The sequence below is a fragment of the Crotalus tigris genome, unplaced genomic scaffold (genome assembly GCF_016545835.1).
Source record: "Crotalus tigris isolate CLP2741 ecotype Arizona unplaced genomic scaffold, ASM1654583v1 scf7180000018807.1825209, whole genome shotgun sequence".
Lineage (NCBI taxonomy): Eukaryota > Metazoa > Chordata > Lepidosauria > Squamata > Viperidae > Crotalus > Crotalus tigris.
In genome coordinates this window covers 1767008-1781342 of record NW_024097206.1, presented here as the reverse complement: position 1 = coordinate 1781342, position 14335 = coordinate 1767008, and the positions used below count along the sequence as shown (strand labels likewise).

General features: G+C 33.5%; 1 protein-coding gene across 8 annotated transcripts in view; it reads right to left on the bottom strand.

The window, feature by feature from the left end:
• Positions 1-14335, bottom strand: part of RELCH (RAB11 binding and LisH domain, coiled-coil and HEAT repeat containing) — a 60246-nt gene that overhangs the window by 5403 nt on the left and 40508 nt on the right. For 3 of the 8 annotated variants that reach the window (XM_039356226.1, XM_039356228.1, XM_039356230.1), the window contains 10 exons: positions 13213-13369; positions 12202-12325; positions 9928-9976; positions 8479-8558; positions 6997-7103; positions 6213-6312; positions 3069-3151; positions 2188-2251; positions 332-470; positions 92-208 (listed from right to left, as the gene is read on the bottom strand). In XM_039356226.1, coding sequence (XP_039212160.1) covers positions 92-208; positions 332-470; positions 2188-2251; positions 3069-3151; positions 6213-6312; positions 6997-7103; positions 8479-8558; positions 9928-9976; positions 12202-12325; positions 13213-13369 — 1020 coding nt within the window. Of the gene's footprint in view, positions 1-91; positions 209-331; positions 471-2187; positions 2543-3068; positions 3152-6212; positions 6313-6996; positions 7104-8478; positions 8559-9927; positions 9977-12201; positions 12326-13212; positions 13370-14335 lie in introns of those variants that run through there. The other 5 variants (XM_039356224.1, XM_039356229.1, XM_039356227.1 and 2 more) reach the window with 3 other exon arrangements.

The following is a 14335-nucleotide window of genomic DNA, read 5'->3' as shown; positions in this document are numbered from 1 at the left end:
TGCACTCAATATTACAATTTGTAAACAGACGGGGTATTTTTCAATAGTTTATACAAATATCAAATTATAATTTCAAATCAAACAAGGATACAACAACAGGAGAGTGCACTATAGGCTTCAAAGAGATGAGTAGCTATGTCCAGTCGTTTTGAATCTGCAGATTGCTGGTTATTAACCAAGGCAAGTTTATGCAAATGTGGAAGAACAACTGGAAAGAGGAATATTTGAAAAAAAATGATAATTAATAACATCACCAAAACGTGCAAGAATAAACTATAATTGTTGACAAACTGAAAAACAGATGTCTTTATGCTTTGTTATTCAAACTCACATTCATCTCTAAATCTTGGCTCAGCATTTGGACCGACTCTTCCAAAGGTTTTTATTATTTCTGTGTGCAGAGAGTGTTGGTCTTGGTACTGGGGATCTTCCAGAAAAGAGGCCAACTGCATTTTGACTCTTTCCAAAAGCTTAAAAGAGAACATATTTATAAGATATGAAAACTTTATTGTAGAAATAAGTAAAAATTAATAACACCCCAAAGAAAATGACTTTTACTATTTTACTTGTTTTGACATTAACATCATCAAATGCTACAAAAAATCCTAGCATGAATACTTTTATCTCTTAAGCAAACCCCCACCCTCAACATCTTCTCTGTAGAAAATCCTTCTCTAGAATGTATGCACTTTTAAAAAAATGATGCTGACTAATGTCTCTTGAATCCCCATTTTAAAATTTCTAGATTCCATTAATCCCAACAAAACATCAATATGTAATTAACTCCCTGGTACAAATGTATATAGTTATGTATTTAAACTAATCTATTACTACTTATTCAGCACAAAAGTATGATTCAGTACAAATGTTCAGTTCCATTTCCTCTACTATGTTATTTTAGAAAATAAGGAACAGGCTGAAATTATACAAATGCAAACTCTGCTATTTTTTTTTAACCATTAGAAACAGCTTTATTTGTTAACTCGCTTGTTTTTGAAAATATGGGCTGCCCATTCAATGATTTTTTTGCTGAGTACTTTATGAAATGGAATTTAAGAATGAAAACATTAATACGTTTCTTGTTATATATAATTTCTACTATAGCTTTATACTAAAATATGTTAGGCTTCTCACATCCAAACAAAAATAGCAAAGTGTAACCATGATCTACCATGCTCCTTGATTGCATAATATGGCAGTGCATTTAAAAGAAATCTCTCTCTCCCAAGTTAACTTTATCAAAAACAGGCTGGAAGGCATGGAAGTTCACATTCCTTAGACATTCTATTTTTCCCTTCTACATTGTTGTTGTTAATTGCGAAGTCGTGTCCGACCCATCGCGACCCCATGGACAATGTTCCTCCAGGTCTTCCTGTCCTCTACCATCTTCTGGAGTCCATTTAAATTCACACCTACTGCTTCAGTGACTCCATCCAGCCATCTCATTCTCTGTCGTCCCCTTCTTCTATTGCCCTCAATCTTTCCCAGCATTAGGCTCTTCTCCAGTGAATACTTCCTTCTCATTAGGTGGCCAAAGTACTTGAGTTTCAACTTCAGGATCTGGCCTTCTAAAGAGCAGTCGGGGTTGATCTCTTCTAGGACTGACCGGTTTGAACGCCTTGCAGTCCAAGGGACTCGCAGGAGTCTTCTCCAGCACCATAGTTCAAAGGCCTCAATTCTTTTGCGCCCTTCTACATTATGTATATTATTAGCCTGTAAGCCTGAATATAAAGAGTGGCTTTGAAAAAGCACAACAGAAATTCTGGACACATGCAGTAATAATTACGACATTTTTTTATCTCACTTATTTGCAATGTCAGAATTTGGTGCCCTTTCTTTACTATTTCAAGATTTTAATAACTCTATTATACATAGACTAATCTTTATATCATGAAAATGAGATGTGGAAAAATGACCAGATACCATAGGAAGGAGTTTGCACCATCCTGATAACTGTGATGCTCTCTTTGAAAGGAAGTTGATTCAGAATGCATACAAGTAGCCCTCAACTTTTAACCATAATGGAGCATTCCATTACAGTTGTAAGTTGTGATGATTGTAAATGGAGTCATCCCCTTGACTGACCCAATTTTGTGATGTTTTTTTGTGGTGGCCATTGAAGTCCATGAGTCATAAAAGAGCCAAGGTTGCCTACACCTGTCCTAGTACAATACACAGAACTCCTACCTCTCTCTGAGTGACCGTTTCCATGATGGTCCCAAAAGCAGGAATTGTGGCTATTCTTACAGAGCTAGGAGCAAAACAAAGCAAAACATATACTCAGCTCTTAACAGTAAAATAGTTTTTAATTAAAAATAAAATACTAATTTTGAAACTCCATTAAGGTATTAACTGCTAGCAGTGACAAGAATTAGACCAGGAAGTAGTATCAAAATTAAAAAAAAAAAGAGAGAGAGAGATACAGAAAGATTAACTCAAGGTCACAATCAGAAACTCACAATTCAGGATCACTGGACAAGGTAACAAGGGCCGGAGCAACCCGCTTGTCAACTAAGGCTTCACGCATGCCTCGAAGAGTCAGCTGTAAACCAGTCAACATGCAATAAAAATGGTTTTAAACTGGAAGGATAACTAAGTTAGCTGTGACTGAGGATGGGCAGGCAGAATCACCAGTCTTTCTAAGTTTAGTCACCCACACAGGGCATTAAAATAAGTAAGGACTCTCCTCATGCTTTAACATTTCCTGGCAGTAATGTATTAGTGAAATTAGCATCCCTCTTCAGCATGGAAGAAACAAACAGCACTATGATAACATCTGAAACTTATTCAGACCTTGAAAAAGTTATTATAGTTTTGTTTCAGAAAGAATTAAGTTTAAGGTTGCATTATTCTTCCAACTATTTTACTAGTTAGTGTTTCGAATGAGCTTGAGCTTGTTTGTAAGAATAAAGTACTTACTCTTTTAGTTGCTAAAGATATTGGGTATATTTAATACTTAGTGATTTTTCTTTAAAAAATATTTGAATATTAACAAATGCATTCTGGTGGTTTATTTCTTGACAAGTTGTAAGAGGGAGCTAGTTGTAGAAGACAACTGGGAAACTTACATTTCAGGGTCACTGGAGAGAGTAATGAGAGCAGGAACCACTCTCTGAGCTACCAGAGTTTCATGTACCCCCTTCACCAACAGCTGAGTGGGCAGAGCAGAGGGGTATCACGGGTGATGCGCGGAAAGAGTGAGCACAGTATCATGGGAAGAACAGCGTAACCAAGAGGAAGAGAAACACAAAAAGCAAACCAAAATTAGAAGCAAGTATCGCTACGCTAAAGTGCTCCTTTAATATAACTATGCAGAAGACATGATGAAAGCGTAAAGTGGCCCAAGCAGGCAGCGCAGAGAAACTATAGAGTTGTTAGGTAACAAAACAACAAAAGATCCTGACAGTATTCTGAATGGTAGTGTTTAAATGTCAAAGTAACGTTTAAAGTTTATAAAGCTCCATTAGGGCTACCTTGTTATAGCTCTACAAAAGAAACGTTAATCTGAAAGGTAGGAATGTGTCATGTTCACTGAAGAAAAAAACAACAACAACACCTGATTCCGTATGAAGAACAGATAACTAAGAACTCCAAAAGAGTTTTTGTGATTTGTGAACATAAACTGGGCTTTACTGACACTATTAAAAGATAATAATTTGACAAGGACAAATACAAAAGGACAACAAATTCCATTAGAGTTGGTCTGGGGCTGGCATTTGAGCCTTAAAATCTGACTCAGCAAACTCATGTTTGTTGGAATATTTTAATCCCAGAAGCAAGCCATCCTGCTCTGAAAAAGAGCATAACCTTGATTTTAATTCTCTGTGTTTTGTACTAAGGATGTCTATACTGGCAGGATTCTGTAAGGTATAATTGTTAAGGACAGCAGGTTGGGAAACGCTTTACTGGAGATCCAAACAATGTACGATTCTGACATAATTTCTATTCCATCAGCTTTTTTTTAAATAAGTTTTTAACCCTAACCATGGCTTTTAATTACTTAGCAAATATATACCTAGGATAAAAAGAACTTTAAAAAGAAGCTTGAGATAATAAGAAGACTTCCATATCAGAGAATGAGAACCTGGATTCTCTTTTTAGAACATATTTTGATTTCAAGATGTAACAGTAGGATTTTTTTGATAGAAAGCCACAATGATTACTTATCTTGTTATAAACCAGGGGTGGGTTGACTTCAGTCTTGCATAGTTCTTGCTTTTATACTATAGTATTTGTGTACATCGTTAATGTATTTTGATTAAAAAAGCAAGAGTACAATTTCAGGATATTCAGTGACTAAAAGTATAATTAATTCACATTAATAGAATTTGAATCTGTACTCTTGCATGACATTATAAATGTCTGGCTATACCAGATAACGAGCTACATAGTCCTGCAATCTATGTAAAACTTCAAACACTCAGCAAGTAATAGGTAGTACAGAATCAAATGCCCACCCATGGTTTTAACTTATGTACTACAACAGAGATTCAAGTTGATGTCCTTACTGTGCATGGACAGTGTTCAAACCAGGATCAAATCTGGATCAACATAGAGTACTCAAGATTATGTTCAATTTAATATTAATGCATGCACACTCAAGCACACACATACATACAAAGCAAAAGGGGAAACTAGGTAAAAAGTAGCATGTTAGTTTAGACCAACATCAAATACTTGAATTTCTTCATTACCCAATTAAACCTTTATATAATCATATTAGAGTTAATTATAAATGCATATTGTTGCTATTCTGGCTGAATTATAAAAAGGAAATACATCTTTCATATGAAATAGCATTTATCCCACAATTTAAAAAAAGTAAACTAGAAAAATTTATTGGGCACATCTCATTTAGCCATTTTCTCCATTTGACAATTGTCATTTAAAAAAAAAAAGCTTAGGTAAAGAAACTCACAAAATAATAATGCAGACTAGCCTCTGGGTGTATTTGAAAACATAAGTACAATTCAAAAATTGAGTTCTCAATGCTCTCAAATGAGTCATCTTATTATGAGAAAACAAATATGTGACAAAACAAAATAAAACCCTGTTTTTAACCTTATATGCTTTGTCACCTGCAATATTTTTTAGATCTAAATGGTGTTTAGAAGCCACTTATGTGCAAGTAATATATTACTAACATTTCTATTTAATTTCTTATCTTGAATTGCACTGTTATGAAGACTTGGAATTAGACCAGTATCTTTGTGCATGTAGCAGAAAATGGCAAGATGGTCAAATGATTTATTTTAGGACACAAAAATGTTCCAAACCACTGTCAAATCTATTCATTAAAGGCATGGCTTATCTTCCCACTAGAAGTTTCAAGGTACTACTAAAGTGAAATTGGTAAAATTTGAGGAGTAACTTAAAACAAGTGGAATAGTCTGATACAAAGCTGAAAACAAATATCTCCATTTTACAGCTTGTACAGTTTGTTGCATGGTTAGATTAGGAAACCTACATGATTTTTTTTATTTCTTTCAGTTCTATGTACTAGCATTATCAAGCAAAACAAGAAAAGCATGCTGTTTTTTTCCTTACTTAATATTCATTTTTAATCACAGTTCAAGCAATTTCAGATTATTATCACCGGAAGCAATTGTACATTTTCAGAGATACTGTCCAATTCACTAGGTACTTACAACTGATGGCTGGTTTGAACACTGAATTCAGCACTGAAATGATTTCTCAGAGCTAACAGAAGTTTTTAAGCAAGCAATGCACCAATTCAGGTCAGAAATAAAAGTCTAATTTGGCCTGTTCCCCTGAAATGTTTCACACACACATGTAACAGAGCAATGCTTTAAAAAAACAGAAACGAATGATGAAAAATACATTTCAAACTATAGATTAACATCCTGCTCCATCACACAGTGCACAACAACTTCAAAATATTTTAAAACAGAATATAATATTAAAATGTACTTTTAAAATCTAATATCAGATCAGACAAATTACCATTTTCCCCTATTCCCAAATACTTTCCCTTTGAAAGCATTTTTAACATGACTAGTACTCCTTATAAAAATAGATGTATTCTGAAACCCCACACCATATCCTCTTGACTGTGAGGCTTCCCTTCTGTCTCACATCTAGGGTCTTTGAGAAAAGAGGAATTAAATGGTGATAGGCACAGGGAAGGGCAACCGGTATTTCTGGAGGGATTAGAATTAGTAATATCTAAAATATGTCCAATAAACACTTACCTCAAACATTCTGGCAGCTGTACAACGAACAAGTGCTGAAGTATGGACAACTCCGTACCATAATACAGTTAGCAGCAATTCATGGTATGCTGGGTTTGCACTGAGAACCCAAAACAATCAGGTTTGAGCTATAAATAATTTGCTTTCCAACAACTCCACTTATTTTGCACTTTCCTTCTCTCTTCAAACATTTTCTCCATTTTTTTTCCTAAGTGAAGCCCTTAGCTAACCTGAATCAGTCTAAACAAAAGCAAAATGCCTCCAGTTACATTTTATTCACACATTCAACCATATTTATCCCCAAAAGTGTATTTTTAGAGTAGGAGCTCTTTAGAGCAAACATTTGACTATCCTGAATGTTACCATTTACACTGCATGCACTGCATGAATAAGAAGAGTTCAGATATGAGCTGGTTGATCTGAAATTGATCAATTTTCCAACTATATTTTCAGTATCTTTTAAAATTAATATATACATTTGTATTACTTATCAAATTAGTTTATTATTATTTTGAAGCTAACATAACTTTTTCCTCCAATTAATTACAACTAAGGTAATCTGAGACTATTGCTACTGTATGTAAGATGCTCCATCATTTTTTTGCTGAAAAAATGTCACAAAACATTAACAGCATTCCTGTCCTGAAGACACATACATTATTGCTTCATTTACTAATGCAAATGTTTAGGAACAGAATTCCAAAATCTCTGAGATTAAATTCTTATATCTGAAGCTGTATGTAAACAATAGCTCCTTTATACCAGTTTCAATAATATACTTTACCCTAATTCCACAAACGATGCTTTCAGGCTATCAAGGGGCGCATGAGATAATGAAAGCATAGTCATGACATCCTCTAAAAATCCTACTAACAGCTTGCGGTCTTCTTCCTGAAAGCAGAAATGTAACAACATAAATTAAAATTTCCTGGACCACATTAAGTTTTTAACAAAAGGAAGCCTAGTAATATTTTGGGAGCCACATGTCAACCATGCCCTTTGATCAGGAGATTGCCTGCTCTCAGCATTTTGTTCTATAATGGGCTATATATTTTTTAGGATGTCTATTCCGTCGTGCAATACCAAATCATTAGTCAGAGAACCACGACCAATGATATCGTTATTTTTACTGAATAATCAGCAAATTAATATAAATCGCAGTCGTTATATCCAGTGGTGGGATTCAGCCGGTTCGCACCCGTTTGGAAGAAGTGCATGGATGCCACTTTCGGAAGTCCATTCTAGGCCTCGGAGGCCCAGGCCTGCATCCAATGATAACTGGTGGTTCAGGTATTTCAATCCCATCACTGATTATATCCTTAAAGTGTGAAATCAGCTGTATATAAAAACTCATAAAGCAAAAATATATAGGATGCTTGCAAACTAGCAACTACTACATGCTGTGAATAACAATAATTATGCATCTACTATTCTTTCCATATTCTCAAGGCATATTTCTGTAATACTATACTGAATGCTTCATTTTGACTTGGATTCTCTTGCTATATTTGGAATTCCAGCCAACCTTGATATTTAAAGTTAAGTTTTGAATCTGTATATTGATTTGGCCTCTCCTCTGTTAAAATGAAAATATGTAATAAAGATTGAGCCCTTCCTGCAGCTTATATCAAATGCCAAAGTTCACAATTAAACAAACAGGGATTACTGTATGTTTGTAGAACTAATGGCTTGACCTAATCCTGTTCCTTTTACTAAAAAGAATACTGAAAATATTAATACATTCATTTTATAATACTGAAAATAGTGATACTTTATTGGAGTATAGCAAATACTGGTGAAATCTAACTTTTCAAGATAAAAAGTTAAATATAATTTTTCAAGGTGTCTCCCCCCATCCCCGAAACAGAAGGGGAAAGGATTTTTGTGCTAATAACATTGTATCATATTTTTTAAAGGAATTAAGTCCCTATCGGAAAATAACAAGTTTTCTATTTTCTATTCCAGTCATCTGCATCCACCCTTCCCCCCCCCCTCAAAATCTGCTGACAATCAGAGTTGATCTTTTTGATGTGGTGAGATGTAGTGTGCAAGATTAATGAAGTCATTAAAAAAAATGGAGGCAAAAATTTATTTAGAGATAGCCATAGAAGGAAGGTGAAATCTCTTTCTATACATTTTTGAAAGTGATATAGTTTAGGATCTAAGGAAAAGCGTTAAGTATTCCTAGACTTACTTAAATTTTATTTAGGAGTTTTAAGTAAAGATAATTATTGTCTTTTCAAATTCATAATTGAACAGCTTTTACCTGGATATAACATGTAAGTACACCTGTTGCGTAAATAGGAACTGTGGCTTTTGTTAGTACGCCATTCCCTGCTGCAGCATCTGAAATTAATAAATAAAAGTCTAGAAGTTAGTTTTGGTGCTCAGGTTGATACACATTTATAAAATAATATTGTTAAAATTGCCCAGTCAAATAAGGGGCAGCCCGTCTACTGATGCAGTTTCCATTGCTACAGAACTACAGTAAGTAGGACCAAAATAGAGAGAAAAAAACTGATCAAAAGTGCTGTGAGAAAAAAAGTTGCAATGCTTATTCTTTCAGTTAGATAAAGTGGTATAATAATAATAACTGTATTTTTGTCATCTAGCTTTTTGCACAAGAAACAGTTCCGCAGATACAGATTTATAAATATTCTGTATTTTATTCATTCACTCATTAAAAATTAGGTGGCATAAAATTTTTTAAAATTATTAGTATCTGATGTAAAACTGTGGTATATACAATTAAAATACCTCTTGATTTTGTAGCTCAGACCAGATGCATGAGGAATGTTTAAACTTCCAAATTACTATTGGCTCTGGAAAGTCTTGGTCAATGCCAAGTTTATATTAACTTTAAATAAGCAATTAAGAAGTATTGCTAAGTAGCATATTAGTTAAAGTCTGTAATATATTAAGAAATCAATAGTCACTTTTTGAGAAAGGCAGCTATAGTTAATTAAAGAAACATCTAAGATGTTTATGTAGTTACCTTATAATCTTCAAATGAAATAATTCAAGAAAAATTTTTTTCATGCTTACTGGAAACTTCAATGAGTGTATAAAAAGTGTTGACTGCCAACTTCATTACTTTGGAATAGGTTAAGGCACATTTATTCACAAGATATGGGGTTATCCCTATATTGCTCCATTTTATAATATCCAACTAAACTGTTAATAAGGTGTTATAATATTAAATATAGTTTCAAGATGTACTTCAGAATTACACATAAAAACATGAAATGCATCACTATACAAATATTTATTTTTTATTTCTTAGACCTGTACCTTATCTTTTGGGAGAGACAGCACAAAAAGATTATTCTTTAATGGTTGAAAAACATCATGACCCCATATTTACTGTTCTAGATCATAGCTGTACTTTTCCTTCTTGTTGATGAAATAGCTCTTTATCAAAGCAATGAAATGACTGATCATATGACCTCAACCCATAAAGTTAAGGGTTTAGAAATTAGGCTTAAATGTTTCCTATATGTAGCATGTTTTAATGTATTTGTTACTTTTTTCTTTTTTTATATATTAAAACAAAAACTTTTTTCAAAGTTCATTCAGGCATTTGGTTATCCTTTATTTTATTTTTTTTAAAAATAAGTTGAATTGTGTTTCAAAATCTTATTTATAAAAGTGATGATCTTGATTTTTTTTCCAATTAACCATTTAAGGACAAGTTTATAGAAAAAAATATACCTACCAATATTCTCCTCAGAGAGCCGTAAAATTTCTTGGAACTGTGGTTTTACCTAAAAGATGGACCAGAAATAAAGCCACTTTAACTTCTTCGAAGTTTTAAGGAATAATATGATCATTGAATATTAAATAACGATGCTTTAGGAATCCTTTAAAATATTTGTACCTATATTTCCCTCATACGTTAATTAAGCTTTAATTTAAGGAAACTGGAAGAAAAAGGACTAGAAAAATGGAACACTTTTATTTTATATTTGCCTTTTCAATTTTTTGACTCAGAAATGAATGGTTATTCATTTGGAAATGTTTTTTCAAAATCATTTGCTATTTTACCTGAGCCACTGTTATTGAAATCTTGGAAGTCAATGGCTGGTATGAACATGTAAGATATTGGAAAAACATGGAAAAACTACTTTGTAAGTAACAGCACTATTAATAAATTTAAGGTTTTAAAAAATGCAACCACTGTCACCATTTTCTTTAAAAGGGAAAGAATTTTTTTTTTGACATTCAGGTGATACAAACAAATGTACAGAAACCACTATGTTAACAGAATCGCCAGCCTCTCCATTTTATACATCATGCTGTAACGTTAGCCAAAAACTGATTGCAGGAAGTCTTTGAGTATAGAGTTGCATAACTAAGCTTCCATGAGATACAGCTTTTTGGATTGCCTGGAAAGCCTTCATGCATAGAACTCTACACAGGAAGAGTTCCTTGTTGTATACAAGAAAGAAGTTGGACTGAATCTTCACTGAGGTCACAGTGCAACTGATATAGGAGAAGGTCTTGGAGGACTTCTTTACTTGTTTTTAATCACCTAGGTGTGGCTTTGGTTATGTTACATTGCATAGAAAGATTTGTTTCTGTGGAGTCCTTTGCTGTTCTTTGAGCTTGATTGTTTGCTAGCAGATGTTTCATTTCCCAACTAGGTAACATCTTCAATGCAAGTAAGTGTGGCATTTGCTCCCTGTTTATATACAGTAGCTTGCCCTCCAGGTTTTGGTAAATCAGCCATCATTAGACACATAGAAATTAACCATATTTACACACCATACAAAAGAGACAATAAAAAGACCAAAATACATCCTTTCCAGCAGCCAACATTGAGATAAGCAAGTATTAATATCAAACAATGAAGCAGAACATAATACCCTGACCAGGAACTACCTAGGATAAAAACATATACTTACCAACACTGTCAGGGCAAGCTACTACACTGATGACATTACCAAGGAATGAAACATTTGCAAGCAAACATCAGGGTCAGAGAGCCTCAAAGGCTCCACAATTCAACCTGAGTTACATATATTTTCTTCTAATGGAATTTTATCTCCAAAATATTATGTCTCCAACTTTGTTTATGGAGGAACATTTTTCTCTGCAACCTGATTCAAAATTAGCAAAAGGAACATAAATTGAGGAATGAAACATCTGCAAGCAAACATGAAGGTCAGGTAGCTTCAAGGTCTCCACAGTTCAACCTAAGCTACACATATTTTCTTCTAATGGAATTTTATCTCCAAAATATTGTGTCTCCAACTTTGTTTATAGAGAAAGTTTTCTCTGCAACCTGATTCAAAACTAGCAACAGGAGAACAGAAAAATATTTTGTTACTGATTATTGTTTTTAAAAGTGAAGAGTTTACAGTAACATATGAAATTATAAGTAATCACATTCAGAAAGGAGGGTTTTTTTTACATTCAGAAAGTTTTAAGAACATTTGTTCAGTTGGTACTGCTATTCTAGTACCATCCACTGAAATATTTGGCAAGCATAGTTTTTGAAAAGCTATCCTTGCAAGGGAGAAATTATTCTACCTTTCCTCAAAGATCTGGATAAGAATTCCCTATCTTTATCTGAATGGTTGAAGATATGTGAGCCTCTTTCACCAAGGTTGTTAGTAGATAGAATACTGATGTCTTAGCGTGCATTCCAATGAACGTAATCTAATCTTTCTGGAGGATTGCATCAATTGGATTTTAAGTAACTACTTTGCGTTTAAATGGATAATTGCAGGGTACAGTGGAAAAATGTGTTGGCAGACACATTTTCTAATGTTGGTGAAATAAAAGCATTTAAGGTCTACATACTACAACAGAAAAACCATAATTACAAGAATAGATAAGGAAACATTAAGCAAAATCACGATAAGATGCAGTATCCTTTTAATAGAAAAAATGTCTGAGAAGAAGAAAACTAGATGTCTTTTCTAAATCTATAATTCCATGTTATCATTCCACTATCTATATAGAGAATTGTTATATTTCATTATACCTTTGTATTGGTGAAAATCTTTCCAAATGTTCGGCAAAGTCGCCAGAAAAACCTTGAGAATTCATGAACACATGCTGTTGAAGCTACATTGATTTTACCAACAATTTCAATAAGTTGAGGCAACCTGAAAAATCAAGATTAAAATGAATGTAAGCTGATTTCTTGATGTTCAGGCCCAAATAAATTATTTTATTTTTATTTACATGACCAATCCGATTCAGTGAATGCTGTGGTTGTAAAGTGAATGCCACAGGTGTTAAACAAATCCATTCGTTTCTATGGTAACCAGCAAAAACATTATAAATTGCAATCATGTGACTATAGAATGCTGTAACCAGCTGTAAAGATGAACCAGTTGCCGAAAACCTGAAATGCGGTCATATGACTTGCGGGGTAATGTTAGATGCCATTGGAACTCAAGAACTGGGCTATAAATATCTTTTAGGGAGTCTGTCATAACTTTGAATTTTTGCTAAGTGGCTGGTTGTTAAGCAAGCACTATCTATAGTTCCTGATAACATTACATGGCAGTGCTTGCGATGTCATCAGGAGTCAACCATAATCAATACTAAATAGGACTGTGCCGAATATTTTCTGCACAGTATTTTAAATTTTATTTATTTTAATATTTTTAACTTAAATATTTTAAAATTTAAATATTCTGAGTTCAGAACAGTTAAGTTTGAAATTGAGTATGAGTATTCTAAGTGTTCTGGCCATTCTGGAAACATCTAGAGCTTTAAACATCAATTTAAAATTTAGTTTGCAGCATTCATGGCAACATTCAATGGCCAGAACAGTATTGAAAAATGTTTAGCAATCTTGGATACCTCATCTCAATCTAAAAGTAATGGTTTTGAATTAAGATGTTTAAGTATGTAGAAGTTTTGCATACTACCTGTATTCATCTGAAAAATGTTGAAACAGATTATAGCATAAATTTCAAAGGTAGACATTAAAATATTATTTAAAAACAAAATTATCAAATGGAACAAAACAAGGAGAACTCACAGTTGATTGACAACCCATAGTAAGGTATCCCATCCTGTGGTACCCTCATGTTCTAATTGGTAATCATAAAGCTGCAACAATACAGCGAGTTGTTCACGACTTCCGATTATGGTAGCCACGTCCTGTAGAGGTGATACAGGTCTTGGGAACCTTGTTACTGAAAGCAAACAACCCAAATATTTATCTTCGGTTGATCCAGTAAGAATCAGGAAGAGAAATAATGGGTGTGATTAACTTTTAATCAACAATTTTTATTCAATTTGGGTCCCAAAAAGCATTAATAAAGAAGGATGGATTATCTGTATTTCTCCAGGTATTCTGAATTTTATCAGTTCTAGCCAGCATGACTGATGCTGAGGTACTGAGGTATGATGAGACATAAATAATAACATCTTGAGAAATACATAGCTCCCTGTCCCTTGAATTAAAGGTATACATTAATATTGTTGTTTCCTAGGAACCTGTGATTTTAGTATTGAATTTCAGAAAGTATATCTAAATTTAATTTAGACTTTGCCTGTGGGAAGCAGGCAAGGAAATTTGCAAATACTGATTATGTGACTGTGGAATGCTGCAACCATCATAAATGTGAATCAGTTGCCAAGCACCCTGATCATAATCATATGACTATAGGGTTGTTGGGATGGCTGGAATTTTGGAACTGGTTGTAAGTATCACTCATTTGACGCCTTTGTAACTTTGAATGGTCACTAAATGAATTGCTGTTAAGTAAGGACCATCTGTCCATCTTATATCTATGGTCAGACTCTTTAAAGATAACCTTCAACATATAGCTTTTAAATATTGTTTAACTAAAACTAAAACTCTTATTTTCCACTACCAGTATTACTGATTAGGAGTGATGGGGCTTGAGTTCAATAATATCTAGAGGACAATACAGATATAAAATCCTTTTGGAAACTTTATGATTGAAAAACAAAATGACTGAGAACTTTATCAATTTAGTATTAGTAAAAATATATCTGAAAGGAACCAACTGCATTCACACATAATGATAATCTAGAGGGTTTTAAATTACTAACTGAAATCACCTGTTGCTAAATCAAGAGGACTATTGTTTTTTTTATAATATTAAGAAAACAACTGGATCACTGCATGGTTT